We start from the raw sequence: 21,706 nt of genomic DNA, 5'->3' as shown, positions 1-21,706 counted from the left end.
ATACCAAAATAAAATACTGTAGTCTACAATTCAATGATCAATGCATTTTCACCGTTTTTGTAGCTTTGTCAGTGAAGAATTAGTGTACGGTCTGACCACATTTTTATGCTAAATGCTTATTTATTCATTAATTTAGCAAGCATGCTAACGTATAGTTAAAAAATTCAACACACTTTTTAAGGAATATGATCACCCACAGTATTTTCCAAAAGATCGCATACATCATGCCTTAATTTTGCGTTGCGGATCGTGCCTATCTAGTTATCTATCTATTCTAGTTAGAATTCAGATCGGTATCCTTACATCGAGCCGATTCTTCTTTCTTCTTAAGTGGCGGGCCCCGTTACTCCAATTTCGTGCCTTTCAATGTCGAAGACCACGCCCTATCCTCGCCCACTTTTTTGTTAATTTGGCCTTACGCATCGTTATTGGGCAAACTTCCAACACGTCCCGCCCACTCCGCCGTAATTTGTTGCATAGTTCAACGTCAATTCACTACTGCGCATACTCTGTCACGACTCCTGCGTGGCTCAGTGCCGTACAGGCCAATGGACGCTTGCATTACTCGTTGCAACGTAACGCAGCGTGGCGGGCGGTGTCAGACTCGTTCCAGGAAGCACCCCCCCCCCCCCAATCTCTTGTCAGTCGGGTAAGACGTTGCTGCAGACGCCGCTTTTTTACCCTCCAGTCTCTGGCGACAGCATTGGAGTAAATGGAAGCTCCTGGAGGAGAGTTTTACGTTGATGACTTTTCTGACAGGCACCCTGCGACGTGACACGTTTCTCTCATTCTACAGAGAAGGAGGAATTCATTGATTTTAATCATTTTCAGAGTGGATTAGGAAGCAGTGGGCAGCGTGCCACGGGACTGGCGTTTCAGCGACTGGGCACAAGCGGAATATGCGCGCTCTGGTACGAGAGCAGTGCTCTTGCGAACAAGGAAGCCGGGTGGGAGAACGACAACGCGGGAACGGGAGAAGATTCTTTGAATCTCCGTTGAATTAGCGCTTTGAGCCATTGAGCAGAAGCAGAAGCCGCAGGAGGCGGAGCGTCGCTCCTGTCAACCTCCAGCGCCGGCTCATCGCTCCCGGGTCAGCCGGCTCGCACCTGAAACTGAACGTGAACGAACTCTCAGACGTGGCGATCCCAGACGGGATGGAGAATAGCTGCTGTGATTCGGATTTGTGAGAGACGAGTTAGAGGCGACATGAACCCACTGCAGTCTGGCGACAGGAAATCGAGCAGGGACAACAAGGGCCAAGGAGAGCTGGTGAGTGGTTGGCGCTCGGGCCGCGTCTGTCTGTGCCACTGGTGGGCATTTCTGATAGTAACACCTTGAAATCTGACCAGTCTGCTGACTTGCCTCCTTCGAATCATGATATCTTGCAATCTGGTCCTTTCCTTCATTGTTCGTGCTTGTAGCTTTTAAGTCATTATGCCCAATGCATCTTGTCCATCTCTCCATATGCTCAAGACTGTCACTGCTCCGTCTGACTGTCTCTGTGGCCTTTGAGTCATCTGAGTTCTTGTGTCCACTACAGTTTGGGAACCTGTTTTACCATATGTTTGGAAATTCCTCACTGTCACTCTTGCATAGTTTGTGTGTCTATTTTGACCTCCCCACACCTCCTTCCATTCTTCGTTGCCCTTATTAATATATCCTGCCTTTCCAAATTACATTCTATACATATGTTTGTTCATCAATTATCAAATCTTTCAAAGTCTGCACACCTTTACTGATCTCTATGTATTGCCGTGTTTGTAAATGTCTCACCCTGTTACTTCATGTGTACACTGTTTTAGCATCTTTTACTTAATTCATTAAGCTCTCTCACTATTTTATGACCTTGCTGTTCTTTTTTTTAATTGTCCCTCTGTCACTTTCGATTTCCTTTTCTCCAAATTGCATCCTTAAAAATGTATGGGCTCACAGTGACTGGCGCCTCAGCCAGTATTGCATTCAGAATCACTTTTATTTGCCAGTACTTAATGTACAAGAATTTAACTTGGTATAATTAGAGCTGCTGATAACAGAAAAAAAATCACAATCAAATAATATAAATTAAACAGCATATGTTATAAAACACTGCAGAAGAGTGCAATTATAAAGACCTTTGCTCATCTCAGCGTTTTCCACCCTTTCTTATTTCTGTGTAACTTTGTCAACTCATCTCATTATATCAATTTAGATTGAAAACTTGGCCTTCTCTCTATAACCTCTGTCTGTTCTTCAGTTCACATCACCTCATCTGCTGTCTCTGCACTTTGTCCACACTTTTTCTCACTACATTTGTGTCCATCTTAACTTCCATGCATTTTCATCTTTGCGTGTCTTTAGGTATTTTTGACTTTCACCATCTTCAGCAGTGTGGCGCAGTAGTAGGGCTGCTGCCTCGCAGTAAGTAGACGTGGGTTTGCTTTCCGGGTCCTCCCTGCGTGGAGTTTTCATGTTCTCCCCGTGTCTGCATGGGTTTCCTCCCACAGTCCAAAGACATTCAGGTTAGGTGCATTGGCAGTCCTAAATTGATCCTAGTGTGTGGGTGTGTGTGTGCGCCCTGCGGTGGGCTGGTGCCCTGCCTGGGGATTTGTTCCTGCCTTGTGTCCTGTGCTGGCTGGGATTGGCTCCAGCAGACCCCCCGTGACCCTGTGTTAGGATATAGCGGGTTGGGTAATGACTGACTGACTGACCGACTGACCATCTTCAGTGATGTGGATAGTCTGCTCTGTCTCCTCTGCCCACATCCTATTCTGTTCAATTCAATTTACGTCTATGGTCCCTTTTTAGGTGAATTTGGTTTGTGAGTAAGTTTTTACAGAGAGACCAAGACATTACATTAGATAGATAGAAACACAGTGAACAAAAACTTAGCCATCCAATCCATTCATCTTTGAAACCCACTTTATCATGAGCAGGGTTGTGGGAAAGCATGGGGCTCAATAATTCCTGGGCAGGGCACAAGTCCATCACAGGGTGAAGACACAGACACACACACCCTGTCTAAGGCCAATTTAGCATCACCAATCCAATTAACTTGCATGCCTTTGGACTGTAGGAGGAAACCATCAAGCATAACTTTGCAGGCAGTGCAGAAAGGCAGTGTGGTGCAGTGGTTAAGGTTGTGAATCCACTACCTGAGGTTGGGAGTTGAATCCTGTGAGACGTAAGGGTTCAAATCCGATTACTGACACTGTGTGACCATGAACAAGTCACATTACCTGCCTGTGCTCCAACTGGAAAAAGAAGAAATGTAACCGATTGCATCTCAAATGTTTTAGGTTGCCTTGGATGATGGTGTCAGCCAAATAAATAAAAGTAAATGTAAACTCTGTATAATTATATTTGTGAACATGATACTCATAATAATCTCTTCGCTTATACCAGGAATCCTGTTCGTCTGCATCTCTAATAACTACTGTACTTGATCTCCTCACGTCTTTGCTCCTTCTGGTCTTTCCATGTATCCATCCATTTTCTCACTTCACCTGTCCGTGCATTTGTCAGTTTTCTCTTGCTTTTGGTTCCTCTACCTGACCATGATTATGGCAGTTCATTTGTTGTTGGTGGCTATATATTGTGCAGTGTTGCTTTGGCTTACCCATGTGCCACCTTGATTGGTCCATCTATCCATAGCTCAGTATGCTTTCTGTTATATCTGACATTCTGTTTCTCAATACTTTAATTCATTCCAGACTATCTGGTTGTAAAGCACTCTTTCTGCCCATTAGTGAAATTCCTGTCAAGTTATCCAGGCATCTTGATTATTCTATTCAGTGGCGGTCTATCTGTACATTTCTTTCTGCTACAAATGCCTCTTGTCTTTTTGACTTGTTTGTTCTCCCATTCCTGCTACTTGGCCTCTCCTTACCCATTTTTATTTCCTGCAGCCTCTGTCTGTCTGTTTCATTGTCTGCCAGTGTATCAGTTCATCTAAACTGAAAGCAGAGTTGCTTGCTTTGAGTTGATTAATAAGACCGACTAGGCATACAGAATTGCTTCCATACCTCAGTGTCAAGCTGAAAGCTGGTTTGGTTCAGCAGGAATTTGCCATTTTTCTGATCTGACTACTTTTGCTCCATTGTGTTTTGTATATATGTAGATGATTAACATTGCAGTTTAAATGGACACTTAAGCACATTTATTTATTGAGTGAGGATTGTCTGGGATATGTGGGGAATTCTGTGGAGATGGATGCTTTCCATATGTTGTAGAGTATCACTATACAGTACACATCAACTGCCTCATTTTCAGGATAAATCTGAATCTGAGAACAAACAATAGAATAAAAAACCGAAGGCTGTCTGATTTATTCAGGACTCTGCCTTTGTGCCTCACATAAAATTGTGTTGCCGTGTTGCTTGCTGTATGTCTCTCTTTCTCTGAAACGCATGCTGGCAAGCAGGAGCACCCACTGCGACATTTCTGATATCCGCTGCATACATTCCCACACCTCTATTCTGCTAAAAAAAAACACGTACAGTTGCAGTCAGATGCATAAAAGCGAATGAGGCAAAGGTTGCAAGTTTATTGAATGCTTTTTTTAAGAACTTTCCATTTACCATTTAGTGAGAAACACCTGTGCCTCCAGTGTCGGTCCAGGCCCCCCTCCCCGCTTTCCCTCCAAGTCTAGGGTGTCAGACTTCACCTTATGCATTTGCCAGCTTGTGCCATCCTTCCCTCTGACTCCCTACTTTTTTTTTTTTTTGTCTGTCTGAGGGCATTGTAGCAGAGTCTGCTAACATCTGCAGATGTGCTTTGACAGTGTGAAAAGGATCCCCTTGAGTTAAAAGACAAAAAAAACACACACCTCTCAGAAAGCACTGCACTGTTTCGTGTCTTGCCTTTTTAATTAATTCAAAAAAAACAGAACGGCATGCGTCATTTCCAAGTTTGGCCTAAGGGCATTGTGCAGGGTGTTTGCCAAACAGAACTTAAGCTGTGTGGCATCCAGTCGAGCCTGGCTGAGCTTGTTGACTTGGTAGCCCTTTTTGTATTACCACTGAAGGACTGAAGCCCTGGAATCAAGTGCTTGGGGTCTCACTGCATTTGTACCTTGAGCTCACAGTAAGTCGATCAGTTCATTAAAGGAGATCCAGGGGCAGGACGATGTCACAGTAATGTTGCAATAGGGTTCACAAAAAATTAAAGTAAAAAACTGGGAGTGGTCTCCCCTTGACTTTCTTGTATACTCCGATATGGGGATGGATATTTAAGGAGTAAACCGCAAGACAAATGATTATATTTTTATATTATGTACATTAAAGTGAATTAAATGTGAATTTCCCCTTGGGATTAATAAAGTAGGGGCGGCACGGTGGCGCAGTGGGTAGCGCTGCTGCCTCGCAGTTGAGAGACCTGGGGACCCGGGTTCGCTTCCCGGGCCCTCCCTGCGTGGAGTTTGCATGTTCTCCCCGTGTCTGCGTGGGTTTCCTCCCACAGTCCAAAGACATGCTGGTTAGGTGGATTGGCGATTCTAAATTGGCTCTAGTGTGTGCTTGGTGTGTTTGTGTGTGTCCTGCGATGGGTTGGCACCCTGCCTGGGATTGGTTCCTGCCTTGTGCCCTGTGTTGGCTGGGTTTGGCTCCAGCAGACCCCTGTGACCCTGTGTTCGGATTCAGCGGGTTGGACAATGGATGGATGGATGGATTAATAAAGTATCTATCTATCTATCTATCTATCTATCTAAAGAACTATCAACAACAAATCAAATCAAATTAATGATATATTGAACAATTATTATAAAAGTAAAGTTGAATAAATAGGACTCTGCAGCTGCATAAATAAAAGGTAAAGTACAACTTCCAGTTAGCAGAAATAGCTCAAAGTTAATAGAAATCTACGTTTTGTACTTAAAACTTGTATGCAAAATTTGATTGACCAAAGTGAAAGCGAACTCAAGTTAACGTGTTTACATACAGACACACAGACATAATTCCAAAAATGGTATTTTCCGACTCAGGGAGGTCTAAAACATCGAGATTCATCAAAATCTCGACATCAAATTTTTGGACAATTACGATACTTTCCCTATATATACATCGTATACAAGAAAGTCAGGGAGGTCTAAAACGTTGAGATTCATCAAAATCTTGACATCAAATTTTTGGACAATTACGATGCTTTCCCTATACTTTGTATATGAGAAAGTAAAAAGGTAAATGACAATGAAAAAGTGACAGTTCTTCAAAGACTTTACATAGTGTAGAAAAGAAGTAAGGACACATGAAATGTCGCAAGGGCGGCACGGTGGCGCAGTGGGTAGCGCTGCTGCCTCGCAGTAAGGAGACCTGGGTTTGCTTCCCAGGTCCTCCCTGCGTGGAGTTTGTATGTTCTCCCCATGTCTGCATGGGTTTCCTCCCACAGTCCAAAGACATGCAGGTTAGGTGGATTGGCGATTCTAAATTGGCCCTAGTGTGTGCTTGGTGTGTGTGTGTGCGTATGTGTGTGTGTCCTGCGGTGGGTTGGCGCCCTGCCTGGGATTGGTTCCTGCCTTACGCCCTGTGCAGGCTGGGATTGGCTCCAGCAGACCCCCGTGACCCTGTGTTCGGATTCAGCAGGTTGGCAAATGGATGGATGGAAATGTCACAATGTGTCAGAGTACTGTGGATGCTAGGGGTCGCTGTTGCCCCATTGACTCCACCAGACAGACGTCCAGGACACACATTAAAAGCACCAACAAGATTCTTTAATGATATTTTTCTTCAATAATGTGCACAAAGCACCACACACTCCACAATTCTTCCAATAATAAAGCAATAATCAATAATACAAATCAATCCTCCACACCCAGAAGCTCCGTCACACTCCCACCCAACTCCGGCTCAATCTGCAGGGTTTCCCACATTCCTTTATATAGTCCATGACCCGGAATTGTTCCTTCTCCGGGTCAAACGCCACATCATCCTTCAAGTATCCCGGAAGTACTGCGGCTTCCGTCCTCGTGACTCTGAAGTACTTCCGGTTCTTGGTGAACGCCCCCAGGTGGCACCCACGGCATCCAACAGGGCTGATGAAACGGACTCCATGTCCCATGATGCCCTGAGGGAATCCGGGGAACAATTTCCGTCCAGGGGAGCTGCCATTTAGCGTCCTGGGGGATGCAGTGCCCTGAAAAGGCTGCTTTTCCTCCTTTTCTTTGTTGAGGGACGTCCCGGCCAGACTGAAACGCCGGCCGTCCATCACAGTACCAAGAAGTCACCTTGTTTACAGTATTTGCCAGCATTTGGTGTAAGCCTGCATTCTCATCGCATAACTTCTAGTCAAAGGGGGGATGTCAAACTTGAGTACTGTGCTTGCTGATCTCGTCACATGAGGATGAGACTTTGCCATTACTCACTTTAATTATGTAATTTCATTTAGGGGGTTGCCACTCTTGGGCTTCTTCGAGTTGGTTGGCTCCAGATACTTTATTGGGCCAAGTGGCTGGTTTTTTCAAGAACTTCAGTATGGTTCATAGCACATATTCTTTTGTTTGTAAAAATAGAGAAAAAGTCCCCTTGTGCCCATGAATTTTGGAAGGCTCTAATATACGGCACCACCGCTGTTTTGGTTCTCCACACTGGCACTCTTTTTGCCCTGTGGTCTGAGTTGGGAAAAGTTAATTCTGTCGAGTATTTGTCTCATCTGTGTTGATTTGCCACAGAGGTTATTGGCCTTACATTTACCAAACTGTTTATAATAATAATAACATTCTCACAGGTGGCGCAGTGGTAGTGCTGCTGCTTTGCAGTAAGGAGACTGTGGAAGATTGTGGGTTCGCTTCCCGGTTCCTCCCTGTGTGGATAGCGCTTAGAGTACTGGGAAAAGCGCTATATAAATGTAATGAATTATTATTATTATTATTAATAATAAATAATAATAATAATATATTTTATTTATATAGCGCCTTTCCCATGCTCAAGGCACTTCACAGAGTTTAAGATAGAACGGCAGGGTATGCAGTATATAGCATTGTACAAACCAGATAAATAAATAAAGAAGATTAAGACAGTAAATTCAGATAATCCTATGGTCTATGGAGATCCAGGTTTGTCTCCTGATCTGCTGAATGTACATTTGGCCAGAGCATGTACGGCTCAGCCAATTTAGTTATTCTGTGGGTTCATAGCTGTGTAACACTCCATTTTGTTTTAGTCGGCAGCATTGATGGTAACTCTCTTAGACTCAGTGCAATCATTATTGTTTTGGATGAAGATTGTTTGTCACATTGCTAACTGCAATTCTGTTGGATGGTCTACTACAGGGGATTCCAACTCCACTCCTGGAGGGCCGCAGTGGCTGCAGGTTTTCATTCTAACCCTTTTCCTAATCAGTGAGCAGTTTTCACTGCTAATTAACTCATTTTTCCTCATTTTGATAGCCCTATTTTTAAGGATTCAGTCCCCTGAATTGATTCGTTTCTTCATTAAATGGCAGCCAAACAAAAATGAGATGTGAAACGAGCCAACACATGACCTGCTAAATTAAAACATCAAACTCCAGCCAATTTCACTCCAACCAGTGTAATAAAGAGACAAAACAAGCATAAAGGTTTGGGGTTTCCGGCCCCGTATACTGTCAAAATTGCAAAATAAAGCGGTCAGATACTCTGACATGCATCCAACAAAAGATAATCATTCCTTTACAGTAGTTGCTATGGGTGGAGTAATGGCGTCCTGAGAGCGCTTAAGGCGGCGTTGCGTATGGCTTTCTGCGGGAACAAGAGAAAGAAAGGTTAGTGCCCCGTCACCATCCCCTGGCAGACTGTTGTACGCTGCTCATCGGGTCTTTCCGCAGCCCCCTAAGCGCGCGTGCGTGACACCAGTTTCATAATGAGAAGCCAATTCTTGCTGCTAATTAAAGCCGTTATTAAATATCAGGACTTGTTGCTGCTCTCTTTGTGCCACAACAGAATGTTAATTTGTCTGTTTTTTCTAAGACCACCGTCAAGATGTTTTGGTGACTTGAGCAGACCAACATGACCAAGACCTTCACCTTTCTTTATTTTCAGATATTGTGTGATGGTGGGCACAGGCAAGCTGTTCTTGTTTTGTGTCTCATTATTGTTTGGCTGCTCATTAAGAAAAACAACTAAAGGGTCTGAGTCCTGTCAATTAAAACTAAGGCAAAAGTTAAGATTATCAGCAGCAAAAATGGCTCACTAATTAAGAAGTTGGTTAGAATGAAAACCTGCAGCCCACCATGACTGGACTTGGACACCCCTGGTCTACTACTTTGTTGAAGAAGATGGCACAGTTCTAAAGATGAGTTCTGCATTGTATCTCATAACAGGATTATTCCTGATGAATGTTAATTTTTAAGAGAAGTGATGTGTACATCATATTCTTGATTGTCACCATTTATTGTTTTTGGAGAAGGCTTTAAGAGGGGCCATTCCTGAGAGACTGCTTTAAGTACTGTTGTGAACACAATAGGGCGGGCAAGACCTAACGACATGTCATTTGTGCTCGTCCTTCTAGATCTCTCCTCTGCCTTTGAGATAGTTGCCCATTCAATTCTCATTTACATCCTCTCTGACCTCTACATCACAGGGATTGCTGTTAGGTGTTTTGAGTCCTACATCTTGGGCAGATCCCACCGTGTGTCCTTGTGAGTAGGTGTGTTAGGGTATCCTAGGCAGGCACAATGGTTCCCCAAGGATCATCCCTGGGTCGACTCCTCTTCTCTCTCTCTCTGTCTCTCTCTCTCTCTCTCTCTCTCTCTCTCTCTACACCTCTTCACTTGACCTATGCAGGAGTCAAGGAGTTCCATTCTGATAGTGTCATTCCAAATAAGCAAATATACACTCATGCTTATGCAGGGTGTAGGTGTGTGTGCAGTAGTGTGGCGGATAGACTCCGGGATGTGAATTGGGGTCAACAGGCTGAGCGTGCATCTACGTGCAGACACAAGTGGTCCAGTCAGTTGTCTTATTTGTGCTCCGTGTAATCCGCACCACCACACCCGCAATCCTTGAAAAGGGTTTAAAGAAGTTTGAACAGGAAAAAGAGTAAGATCAGAACAAAAGAGATGGAGGGAACTGTGAATGGGCATCATTAGGGTTGTTGGAGACATTGTGATGGAAAGGAGGCAGAGTGGTTGAGGGGGGATCGTTCCCTGCTGATAATGGTGGAGGGGCTGAGTATGATGGAGGTGTCCCTCCCATGGAATCTCGTAGACGCCGAGGTGGGCGTGGTGGCAGACGGAAGATAATCCGGCTCAGAACGGTCTGGCAGATTCTTGAGAGACCTGTAGGGTGAGTCTGGGGAGATCAATTAGAGAAGATGGGCTTCAGAGGGAGATAGAAAGAAAGGCTCCAATGGCTGCAATGATTTATTCTTGTTTTTATCATTTGGATTATTTATCCATTGTCTTTTTAATTCACAGAAGAGCACATGTTTTTACAAGTTATTTATTGATGTTATTTACTGACTGCATTGCACTTTATCGTTGGACTGAATAAAAGCATTGGAGCACGGTGTGCCACCTATTGGCTGTGTGTGTCCTCATTTGCCCGGCTCATTCTTGGACATGTTATTGGTGGTTCTGGGTTCAAGTGCTCTCAAAGGACACGGAGCCACCCTGGACTGTCATATTTTATCATCCAGTCCTTTATCAGTGCTATCTTGGTGATAATCAGCTGCACCTGTTGTTTCCTCCAGAGGACCACGTAGTTTCGGCGAGGACCTCTGCATGTCTCTCTCCTTTGTTGTCTTATTCTATGTGTGGTTTAATTCAGTTTTGTAAGCAGTTACAACTTGTTGCATTTGTATTTATTTGCTATTTTAAGGCAACTATTCCCAGAGAAGTATTTTCTTAAATAAAAAAATTGCACTGTTTGTTTAAATGGAAAAAAAGTACCTTATACTTTTATGTAGTTTATAGGCAACTGTTGATAGCAAAGTGATCATTTGCACTGTTAAGATAAAAATATGCACTGTTTTTAAGAAGAATGAATTTAAATTGACTGCGGCAGCATCCTTTAGCCTCCATCTGACAAGATCAATGTCATTGTTAGCCATCAGTCTTTTAATTTGTTAGTTATTTGAGTAACATAAACAGCCTATCAGCACGGCCATATTATGACACAACACTTAGTTTTGTTCTGAGTTAATGCTCTAGGAATGGTGTCATCAGCGGACTTCAACAGTTTAACAGATTGGTCACTGGAGGTTCAGTTATTAGCACATTGGAAGAGAAGAAGTGGAGATGGAACATACCTCTAGGATGAATAATGGTCACTGTTAGGAAACCCAGATGATTTCTGCCCAGCTGCATTTCTCAGCATCTGTTTCTCTGAAATATAGAGATGTGCAGAATTGTTTAAGGTCTAATAATAATAATAATAATAATGCATTTTATTTATAGGGCACTTTACATTAGCAGTAAATCTCAAAGTGTTACATAAAAAGTTTAAACAAAGGCAAAGCAAGATAAAAACAGATAAAACAACAATAATTATAGCATGGGCAGCACAGTGGTGCAGTGGGTAGTGCTGCTGCCTCGCAGTTAGGAGACCTGGGTTCGCTTTCCTGGTATTCCCTGCGTGGAGTTTGCATGTTCTCCCCGTGTCTGCGTGGGTTTCCTCCCACAGTCCAAAGACATGCAGGTTAGGTGCATTGGTGATTCTAAAATGTCCCTTTTGTGTGCTTGATGTGTGGGCTGGCGCCCTGCCCAAGGTTTGTTTCCTGCCTTGCGCCCTGTGTTGGCTGGGATTGGCTCCAGCAGACCCCTGTGACCCTGTAATTAGAATATAGCGGGTTGGATAATGGATGGATAATTATAGCATTCTTGTTAATAAACTTTCCTAAATAGAAAAGTCTTTAGCTGTTTATTAAAACAGCCCACAATCTGCTGTGTTCTCAGACTCTCTAGTAGGCCATTCCAGAGCCGTGTAGCAGCGGCTGCAAAGGCTCGGTCACCCATTGTATGAAGTTTGGTCACAGGGGGGCAAAGGCGGTGGGGATTTGCAAAACAGAGGATTCTTGCAGTGGATTGTAGTTTAAGGAGTTCCTTAAGATATTGTGGAGCATTTCCATGGATACACTGGTGAGTAAACAAACAGAGTTTGTATTCGATACAGAGATGGATAGGGAGCCAATGAAGTGACCGAAGGATTGGTAAAATGTGTTCATATTTCTGCACCCTCATCAGGATTCTTGCAGTACTATTTTGAATTTGTTAGAGCTTTTGAAGGCTCTTGTTGGGTATCCCGATGAGAAGTGCATTACAATAGTCCAGCCTGGATGAGACAAAGGCATGAACCAGCTTTTCAGCATCACAGAGGGAGAGGTAGGGATGGAGTTTGGCTATGTTTCGGAGATAAAGGAATGCAATTTTACAAAGGTGATGGACATGTGTATCAAATGACAGATGGGAGTCTAACTTGACACCCAGATGTATAACAGAAGGGGAGAGGGTAATGGTACGGTCAGATGAGGAAATACAATTTACAGAGGAACGAAGTTGATGGGGGGGGGTGGGTGGGTGCCAATTAAAAGAGCTTCAGTTTTGGTGCTGTTCAGCTTGAGGAAGTTCTTGGACTTCCAGGCCTCAATCTCATCCAAGCAAGAGGAAAGAGTTGATGGAGGGTAAGAGAAGTCGAATCCAGTCTCACATAGAGCTGCGTATCATCGGCATAGCAATGGAATGGAACTCCATACTTGCGGATGATGTGACCCAGGGGTAGCATATACCGTATTTACTCGTGTAAGACGCGCACCCTAATTTTTACAAAGAGAATTGCGAAAAAAATTTGCCCCGTGTACGACGCGCGTTGTGATTGTATAGGAAGCGTTTAGGGCATGTTTTCCGCGAAATGCACTTCTGTTTTTGTTGCATGACGAAAGAGCGAGTCCAAGCAGAAGAAGTAAACATTACAGAAAAAAATTTCCTCGTGTATGACGTGCACCTGATTTTCTAATGCTAATTTTCGGGAAAAAATGTGTGCGTGGTCCACACATAAATATGGTAGTTATTAAAGAGGGTCGGCCCAAGGACTGATCCTTGTGGGACCCCACAGGTGACGGTGTGAGTATGAGATTTAGCATCACCCAAGGCCACATACTCAGCCCTATCTGTAAGACAGGACTCGAACCACTCCAAAGCAATGCCAGAAAGTCCAATTATATAGTGAAGATGATGAAGGAGAATATTATGATCTACCATATCAAATGCAGCTGTGAGGTCCAGGAGGATAAGGAGTGATGGAGAGCCCTGGTCAGCAGCCATCAGGAGGTCATTGGTGACTCTGACCAGGGCTGTCTCTGTACTGTGAGAAGTTCGGAAACCAGATTGAAATGTTTCAAACAGATTGAATTTTTGAGGTGATCCTGAAGCTGAACCAAAACAACCTTTTCCAAAACCTTAGACAAAAAATATCTAATGCAAGTTATTGTGGTGGAATGCTGCTGTAATTGTGTTAAATGACATGAAAGCCACACAGAGAAATGTTTTGTAAGTGCGAGGGGAGTCTAAATACTGCAGGATGTTGTTTTGAACCATATTTTCTATGTCTTCTATTTACCACTTGGCATAGTCACCAAACTGAAGGGGGCAGAGTAGATAATTAGCAGCAGACCTGAGATACTTAAACTCAGATAATCGCATTATTTCATTATTGTGACTGTAAATACCACTTTTCTGTAATCATTAAGGCAGTACCTTTTGTGCTGATTGAAGACTGGAAAAAGTGCAAATACCTTAAAACTGACAGTTGTGCTCCATTGCGTCAAGGACTAATTAAAGCTGTCCGTAAACACAGGTGCTAGATTGTCAGTAGTCTTGGGTGGGGGCTGAATTGAATTTAGTCTTATTAAGTTTGACGTGATTGTATGGAATGTTACTTACTTGTTAATAAAATCAATTGAAAAACACACAAAAAAAATAGACTGTCTGCGGTCTTTTAGAATGGACACTGCCTTGTGGCACTTCTGTCTCGGGGGAAAAAGACAAAAGTAGCTGATGGACAGAAATGGTGTGAAGGAGGAGCAGTGGAAGTGAAAGTGGAAGAGGTCAGGGGGCACATGACTGTAAATGTAGCCCTGTGGTATGCTGGAGTGCCTATCAAAATTGCACTGGAATTTGTTCAGCTGGTTAGGTAGTGAAGAATCAACTGTGTTAGGCAGAGGACATATGAATTTGTTAATATTTTACAAACTTTCACAGTTCGATATCCAGCTGTTTGGTGTGAAAAAACCACGTTGAAAAGGGGAGCTGATCCCCAAGTTTGTCATTATTATAATTATAAGGTTTTAGGTCAGGGTCAGGTTTCTTTTCTACCAGGGCAGACTCTACAGTTAGTAAGTAATAAATATTATTGTCTTAATCTGCTGTATTTTTACAGTGTTATTTGCCAAGCCTCATGTTTCTTGACATAGATTTTGTGATAATCCATATCAACCTTAAAAGTAAAGAAAGGTTCTGTTCCTGATTTTATTTATACAATCCATTTTTACTTTCTGCATATTCGTTTGGTTTTTTATCAGTCTCAAAGTTATTTGTATTTTACCATTTTACTTACTTTGGTCACTTTTGGCCAGTGAATGTTGTTATACTTTATATTTATTATAGTTACATAAACTGCAAAAGATGAAATCTAAGTTACTGTTATGCTTATGTATTTTACATTTTTTGAGACTTGAAACTGAAGGTGTACTATTGAGTACGTTTTTAGTTTTTATTGCAGGTAAACTACAACTACATCTCATTTACAAAAGTGTTTTTAAACATGTTGTTGTGCATTTTTTGTATGCTTCTCTGTTTTTCTTTCAGTTTTTCTTTCTCTACCTCTTTTTAACATATGGTAGTCCTTGGACTTACAAAAATACTACTCACCATTCTCAGCAGCGTGAACAGCAGTGTTAAGGAGTTGAAACACTTTATAGTGCAACTTTTCTGCCTATATATACATATATAACTTGTGTGTTTATTTAAGTATATGTGCATTATATAACATACACAATGTGTATATAATTTATTTACATAATATAAATATAGTGTACATATTTTTATATTATGTATCTGTGTGTGTAAAATATAGTGACATTTACAGAGGGAACACAGCAGTCCAAAAATGAAATTTTCGGGTGCCAGCCAGGTCGCTCCTTTTAATATATGCGGCAATAAAACACCACTAAGGGGGGTGTAAAACCTCAGGAACAGGGTAGGGTTACTTAGTAGAGCAGTCAAATTAGGTGGGAGCTCTGTCCGGTGGCCTGCTCTTTTTCTAATGTGAAGTCCCCTTCCTGGATCTTCTCAGTCTTGGAGTCATCAGACTAAAAAGGGACAGAGTCGGTTGCCCTCATTGGTCATCTTCTCCAAGGTGTGGGCGGAAAAAGAAATAATATCATTAGCGACAACACCCCCTCATGTCCCAGAGTGGTTGTGCTTACCTCTAACAAGCCTGGAAGGTGACCCTCTTATGCACAAGCGTGAATCTATCTTTCTATTTATCTGTATTTTTATATGTGTGTATATACAGATAGGGCGGCACGGTGGCGCAGTGGGTAGCGCTGCTGTCTCGCAGTTGGGAGATCTGGGGACCTGGGTTCGCTTCCCGGGTCCTCCCTGCGTGGAGTTTGCATGTTCTCCCCGTGTCTGCGTGGGTTTCCTCCCACAGTCCAAAGACATGCAGGTTAGGTGGATTGGTGATTCTAAATTGGCTCTAGTGTGTGCTTGGTGTGTGGGTGTGTTTGTGTGTGTCCTGCGGTGGGTTGGCACCCTGCCCAGGATTGGTTCCCTGCCTTGTGCCCTGTGTTGGCTGGGATTGGCTCCAGCAGACCCCCGTGACCCTGTGTTCGGATTCAGCGGGTTGGAAAATGGATGGATGGATGGTATATACAGATATATTTTGCATATAACAGAGGCAGAATTATTATCGATTGCAAAGTCGAAATTGTTGTACTGATCCAATACTAATATATTTATATTAGTTTTTTGGCTTAGGTTTTGGCTCAGTTTTCGTGCATATTCTGTTTTTTGCCTGTCTTGCTATATTCCCAGAATTCGAATTTGGCCTTATGCACTGAGCTTGTTTTCTTGATTCTCGATTTGAGCTTAGCTTGTATAAATACATATATTCTGTTGGAGAAACTCTTTTTAATAACCCTTCAGCATTTTGGACTCTTAGGCTCACAAAGTCATTGAATATAATTTAAATAAGCAAGTATTGTCCCAAACGTATGCAGCTGGACTAAAGTTATTCTTGATTGAGTACCATAAGATTACCAATATAACAAAGGTGCTTTATACAGACTTTTGTCTAACTGGTTAAAGTATACAGACAATTCACTAGTAAGCAGCCTCTGACCTTGAATCTCAGCACTATGAATATATTCCATTAATCATGTTTAGATCATCCTTCTTTACCTTTTAAGTAAATGTGCCTGCCTAAAGATTTGCATATTAAAAGCTGTATGCTAAAGATGCTCTTGTACATTCATGCATATAAAAGCTTTGTCTTCACAAAGATTTGTCAGCATATCTTATGGTAAGCTCCTGAGATATCTCTCTATTATAAAAATAAATCTTGGAAGGAGACGAGACGTGATTTTCTTGGAGAGATACTTATACGTCCAGTGAGATGAGTCCATGCCCAGGGCTGGAATTAAAAGAGAAAGAGTAGAAGATATAGTAGAAAGTCGTAAGGAATTCAAAAACATTAGTGCGGTACACATGCAGAGCAGGTTAGAGATAATGGAAGTACGAAATTTGAAAGTCTCAAAAAAAGGATAGTAAAGATCGCATTAGCGCAAACAAACAGAAATTATTACACGGTGAAATAACGGAACAGTGAAAAGAGATTGAATATATTGTTCAGATTTAAACTTTAATTCAGAGACTTGTAGATTGTCTAATTCATGTTGCCAAGAGGGGAAAAAAAGTAGTGTTTCTTCCCAATGGAGTGGCGTATCTGTGAGAATTAAAAGATTCCAAAAACGTTGATGTGATACCCATGCAGAGGAGGTTAGAGAAAATGGAAGTACGAAAATTCGAAAGTCTCAAAAAAAGGATAGTAAAGATCGCATTAGCACCAACAAACGGAAATTATTACTCGGTGAAATAACGGAACAGTGAAAAGAGATCGAATATATTGTTCAGATTTAAACTTTAAGTCGGAGACTTGTAGATCGTCTAGTTCGTGTTGCCAGCGAGAATTTAAAGATTCCAAAAACTTTGGCACGGTATAAAGTCCCGTGAGATGGAGACTTTTAATATGAGATTCTTTCAAGTCACACCCTACTTACAACTATTTTTACAACTACTTTCAAACAAGACCACGGTCATCTAACCTCAGTCGTGTGAATGCTTTTTGCAGGCACACTTCCTGTGCTCCCAGCTCTTATAAATTTTATCAAGACAATAATTTTATACGTTCTAAATGACATGTCGACTAAGCGAAGAAGAAAGAAAATGGACAAACATTCAAAAAAGTAATTTTATTTATTAGAGAGAGAAACGATATTCACTCACGGGCAGTTATACGTTGCGTTGTCACGACGTAAGTCCAAACACGGAATCAAAATGCAATGCGATCTTGAAGAAAAGTTAATTCCAAATATTGTTTTAATTTAAGTTTTAAAGTAAAAGTGAAAATAACTCATAGGTAACAATTCCCATGAAAATAACAATCTCTTAAAATTGTATATCCGGTTAACCAAACCTGGGGGAGGGTGAGCGAAGCGAGCAGGGGGCGGAGCCCCCTATTCTTTGTTAAATAAATTTCTTATATACTTTAAGAAGTCCTGGGTGCTTCTGTATTCTATTGAGGAATAGAAGTGTGGATCAAAAAGAAGGATCAGGGATTAATAATTTTTCCCTAACAACTTTTCCTTTCCTACTAATTGCAGTAATCCATCCATCCAGTTTCTAAATCTGCTTTATCCTAGGCAGGGTTTCAGAGAAGCCGGGACCTATCCCAGCAAGTGTAGGGTACAAGGAAGGCGGACATAAATACTCAAGAGTTCCCATTGTTTTTACTGATAACCTATTTCAATTCCTGGAAAAGTGTGTTTTGCACAGATGATCAACAAAAGAGAAAGTCAGTGACTAGGAAAGGCAGGAATTAATCTGCAGCACAAATGTTTTACTCATTGGCAAGTGTGTGTAACATGTTCAAGACTAAGCTACTCCAGTGAACTATAGTAAGAGTATTTATCTCCTGATTTAAAAAAAACTACAAATATTGTACACAAAAGTAAACCTCTGAGGGACTCCTCTCCTCCACCAGACTATAAAGGCAGAAGGTGGTCCCTTAGTAGTTACTTCATGGTGGCCCTGCCTCTTGGGGTTCCACTCATTGAACACAACGGATATAGCTTAAAAGCCCATATTATATTGACAATATAAAATATTTAAATAAAGCAATATTAACAACAATTACATTAAAAAACAAAAACACATGAAAATAAAAACAATTCAACATTAACAGAATTATACCATAAGCGAGAGAGGAAACCCTGAGTGTAACATAACAGACAGTGGTTGAAGAATGCCCTTCCTTGTGAGAATTCATCAGTAAATCTTAAAGATTGGCTTTTGGGCAGTTTTATAATAAAACTTTCATTCTAGTGCACAAGTAGCTGATAACAAAAGTATTTTCCATGACCTCTTTGTCTACAGCCCTTCCCAACCTTGATGTGTCCAGTAGGATATCTGAAATTGGCAGGGCTTTACTTGCTTTTAAATCTACTTGTAATCTCCTTAACGGTATGTCCTGCTAGTCAGGCGCAGGTGTTTTCAAGGTGAGCCCAGCTTTCCCAAGTGCAGAACTTGGCAGGTGGGTCCCACGGTGATCGCTGGTACGTAACATCATTCTCTCTCTTTTTCTCTTGCTTCATGCTTTTATTTATTTAATTCTTTCTTTACCTGTAAAAATATGGAGTTCTGTATGTGTGAGTATCCACAGTGTCTCCGTCTGTGGTCTGGTGTAGTGTATCCTAGAAGCTGCTTGCCAAACACTCCCAACTGGAGTTTCTGGTTTAGCTGCCATTTTTTTTTCCCTGAAATGGAAACTTTTAGAGAGGCAGAATAGATTGATGGACTGTGGATTTTGCAATTGTTTACACAGAAATTAAGACTGTGTTACGAAAAAGCACCTATAATTCAACTAGACCTGCCAAAAATCAGATTGGCAGCAAAAAAAAAAACCATATGAAAAAAGCAAAGTGTGATTTGAAAAAACAATAAAAGCTTTGAATTGAAGTATAATATTTAAAATTCTAATAAAAAAACCAAATAGTCATATTTCAAACTGTGGCCACAAAGGGCAGGCTATCTATCTATACTTTGGTGTATCTGCTGTACATTGCGAGTGGCATTTTAGTGCTGCTCCTCACAAATCCAGCATCCTATGTTTATATCTGAAGCCATTTTGCTGTCTTGTTTGCTGGACATGCTGGGGTTCCTCCAACCCTGGTTCTTGTTTAAAGGTTTTGTTTTTGTCTTCTTTTTGCTCATTATCTTTCATTGTTTTCTATTTGTTATAATGTTATTCTATTTACCAGAAGTTTTATATTTCATAACAGTGAAATTTTGCAATGCTTGATATCTATTCAAATCCAAGGCAAAAATGTATGAAATGGGATATAGAAAATCCCATTCAACACATTTTTATTAAAAGTACCCACCGGTATATAATTTAAGTGAATAATAATTTGCGCCTTTCTGTTATTGAATAAAAATATGTAAATACTAATAGTAACAATAGTTTTAAAATAATTGGTAGTTGGCCAACTATCATTTAAGTAAACTAGAATTTCCCATTGGGATTAATAAAGTATCTATCTATCTATCTATCTATCTATCTATCTAGAATTGGCGTTCATAAATATCAAAATACAGTGCAGGGCTTGAGTTTTTAAGATATAATGGAATGGGGGATTCTCAGGTGTAACAAGAAGTGGGGGGCATGTGGGGGGGATTACAGCATAGTGTTTATAGAGAATGATATCATCATACACAACCTGATTTATCTTAGCATGTGCACATTTTAGATTTATTCTGTGACATTTTCTGTCTTGTAACTGAAAAATTTTATTTTATTTTTATTTAATATATTTTGCTAACCCTCAAGGGGTTGTCTTTTCGCATGACCTTTGGGTGTCAGAATGCAGGGTCAGCCATTGTATGGCGCCCCTGGAACAATTTTCATGTTAAGGACCAGTTTAGTAAGACCCCATTTGGTAGTAACAGGATTTGAACCGGCACCCTTCCAGATACTGGCACAGAACCTAAACCACAGAGCCACATTGTTTAAAATACGTCTTAAAATCAATGCAAAAAATAAAAATGGAAATATTTTTACATCTGTACTACTGAATTAGCAAATTTCAAGGAAATTCATCATATTTTTTCATTTAAACAAACTGTTTTTCCAACAACATGCTTTTCAAATCTGGTTTGCCAGAAAATCATTTTGTTAGGTTTGTAACATTTGCTATTGTAAGAATAATATTTAAGTCATTAGCTGTTTTAAAATAAACATACTAAAGAGTTGTATTTATTGAATGAGTCAAATTAATTTCAATTTTAAATGCCACAAACTTCTGATGCTTTAGTTGTCCAAATCTGCCCCTCATGTCTAAAATTTATGGCTTCATTTGTGAAATCAGACTTGTCAGTTTTACATTTCTTCATTATTTCAGAACTCTTGTGTGATGGTCATTTTTGTGCTGTTGTCAGAGTATCTTATATGAATGATCAGGCGTTGTTGTTGCTTATGCCTTTGTACAAATCCAGAGTTAGAACATTAATTGGATTTGTGTTAGCAGTTTTCCGTTAATCTCAACCCTTCAAATATATGATGTGCATTCACAATGTTTGTCACATTTTAGGGGTTATTTATCATTTAATACTCGTAAACATTAGTTTGCCTTCAACAACTAAACGAATGATACACATTTAGTGTTTGCAGAGTCGTAGTCAGCAATGAAGTATTCTGTTTTGCCTGTCTCAGCGATGATGCATTTCTGTAAACAAAGTACATGTTGTATTAATTGGAAGATGTGCCTTGTGCTTCAAAGCATTCAAACACTAAATTAATTTTATAGTGTCATTAATAAATGGAGCAGCTCATTTCATTGGCAATGTCAAATAGCCATCTCGACATTAAGTTGCTACAGCAGCTGTTAGCAGCACTGCCAAGAGTGCAGGTTCCTCCCTCATCCCAAGTCCTACCTATGCAATTGTGCATTTGTGACACTACAAGTTCAGTGATTACAAATCACATCTAATCAGTCACATCATTGTGTAATATCTTAACATTAGAATACTCTTGACATGAACAGGCCATTCAGCCCAACAAAGCTCACCCTGTCCTATCCACTTATTTCTTCTCAAATGACATCTAGTCAAGTTTTGAAAGTCCCTGAAGTCCTACTGTCTACCCGGCTACTCTGTCACTTATTCCATGTGTCTTTGGTTCTCTGTGTACAGAAAACTTTCTTAATGTTTGTATGAAATTTACCCTTAACAAGATAACAAGCATTCAATAATGTCTTTAATTTTAAAGTCTTGGATCAGCATTAATGCTATTAAAGACCTTTTGTTAAAGTAAAATATTGTGGCTTCTTTTCTTCCACAACCCCATGCAAAATTCTTTCATTAGAACAATCAAGAATAGAGAACAGGCAACTCACCCAACAGAGCTCACCAGTCCTGTCCACTTCACTCTTCTACAATAACATAGATAGATAGATAGATAGATAGATAGATAGATAGATACTTTATT

The 21,706-nt window shown here is 40.9% G+C and overlaps 1 protein-coding gene across 2 annotated transcripts in view; it reads left to right on the top strand.

Moving 5' to 3' along the window:
- The first annotated feature begins 646 nt into the window (after positions 1-646).
- mast2 (microtubule associated serine/threonine kinase 2) overlaps positions 647-21,706 on the top strand; it is a 484,826-nt gene continuing 463,766 nt past the window's right edge. For both annotated transcript variants that reach the window (XM_051932694.1, XM_051932693.1), the window contains exon 1: positions 647-1,269. In XM_051932694.1, coding sequence (XP_051788654.1) covers positions 1,207-1,269 — 63 coding nt within the window. In that variant the 5' untranslated portion in view covers positions 647-1,206. The remainder of the gene's footprint in view (positions 1,270-21,706) is intronic.

The sequence above is a fragment of the Erpetoichthys calabaricus genome, chromosome 10 (assembly GCF_900747795.2).
Source record: "Erpetoichthys calabaricus chromosome 10, fErpCal1.3, whole genome shotgun sequence".
In the NCBI taxonomy this organism is placed as follows: domain Eukaryota; kingdom Metazoa; phylum Chordata; class Cladistia; order Polypteriformes; family Polypteridae; genus Erpetoichthys; species Erpetoichthys calabaricus.
The sequence above is the reverse complement of the archived record's forward strand: the minus strand, read 5'-3'. Positions and strand labels throughout refer to the sequence as shown.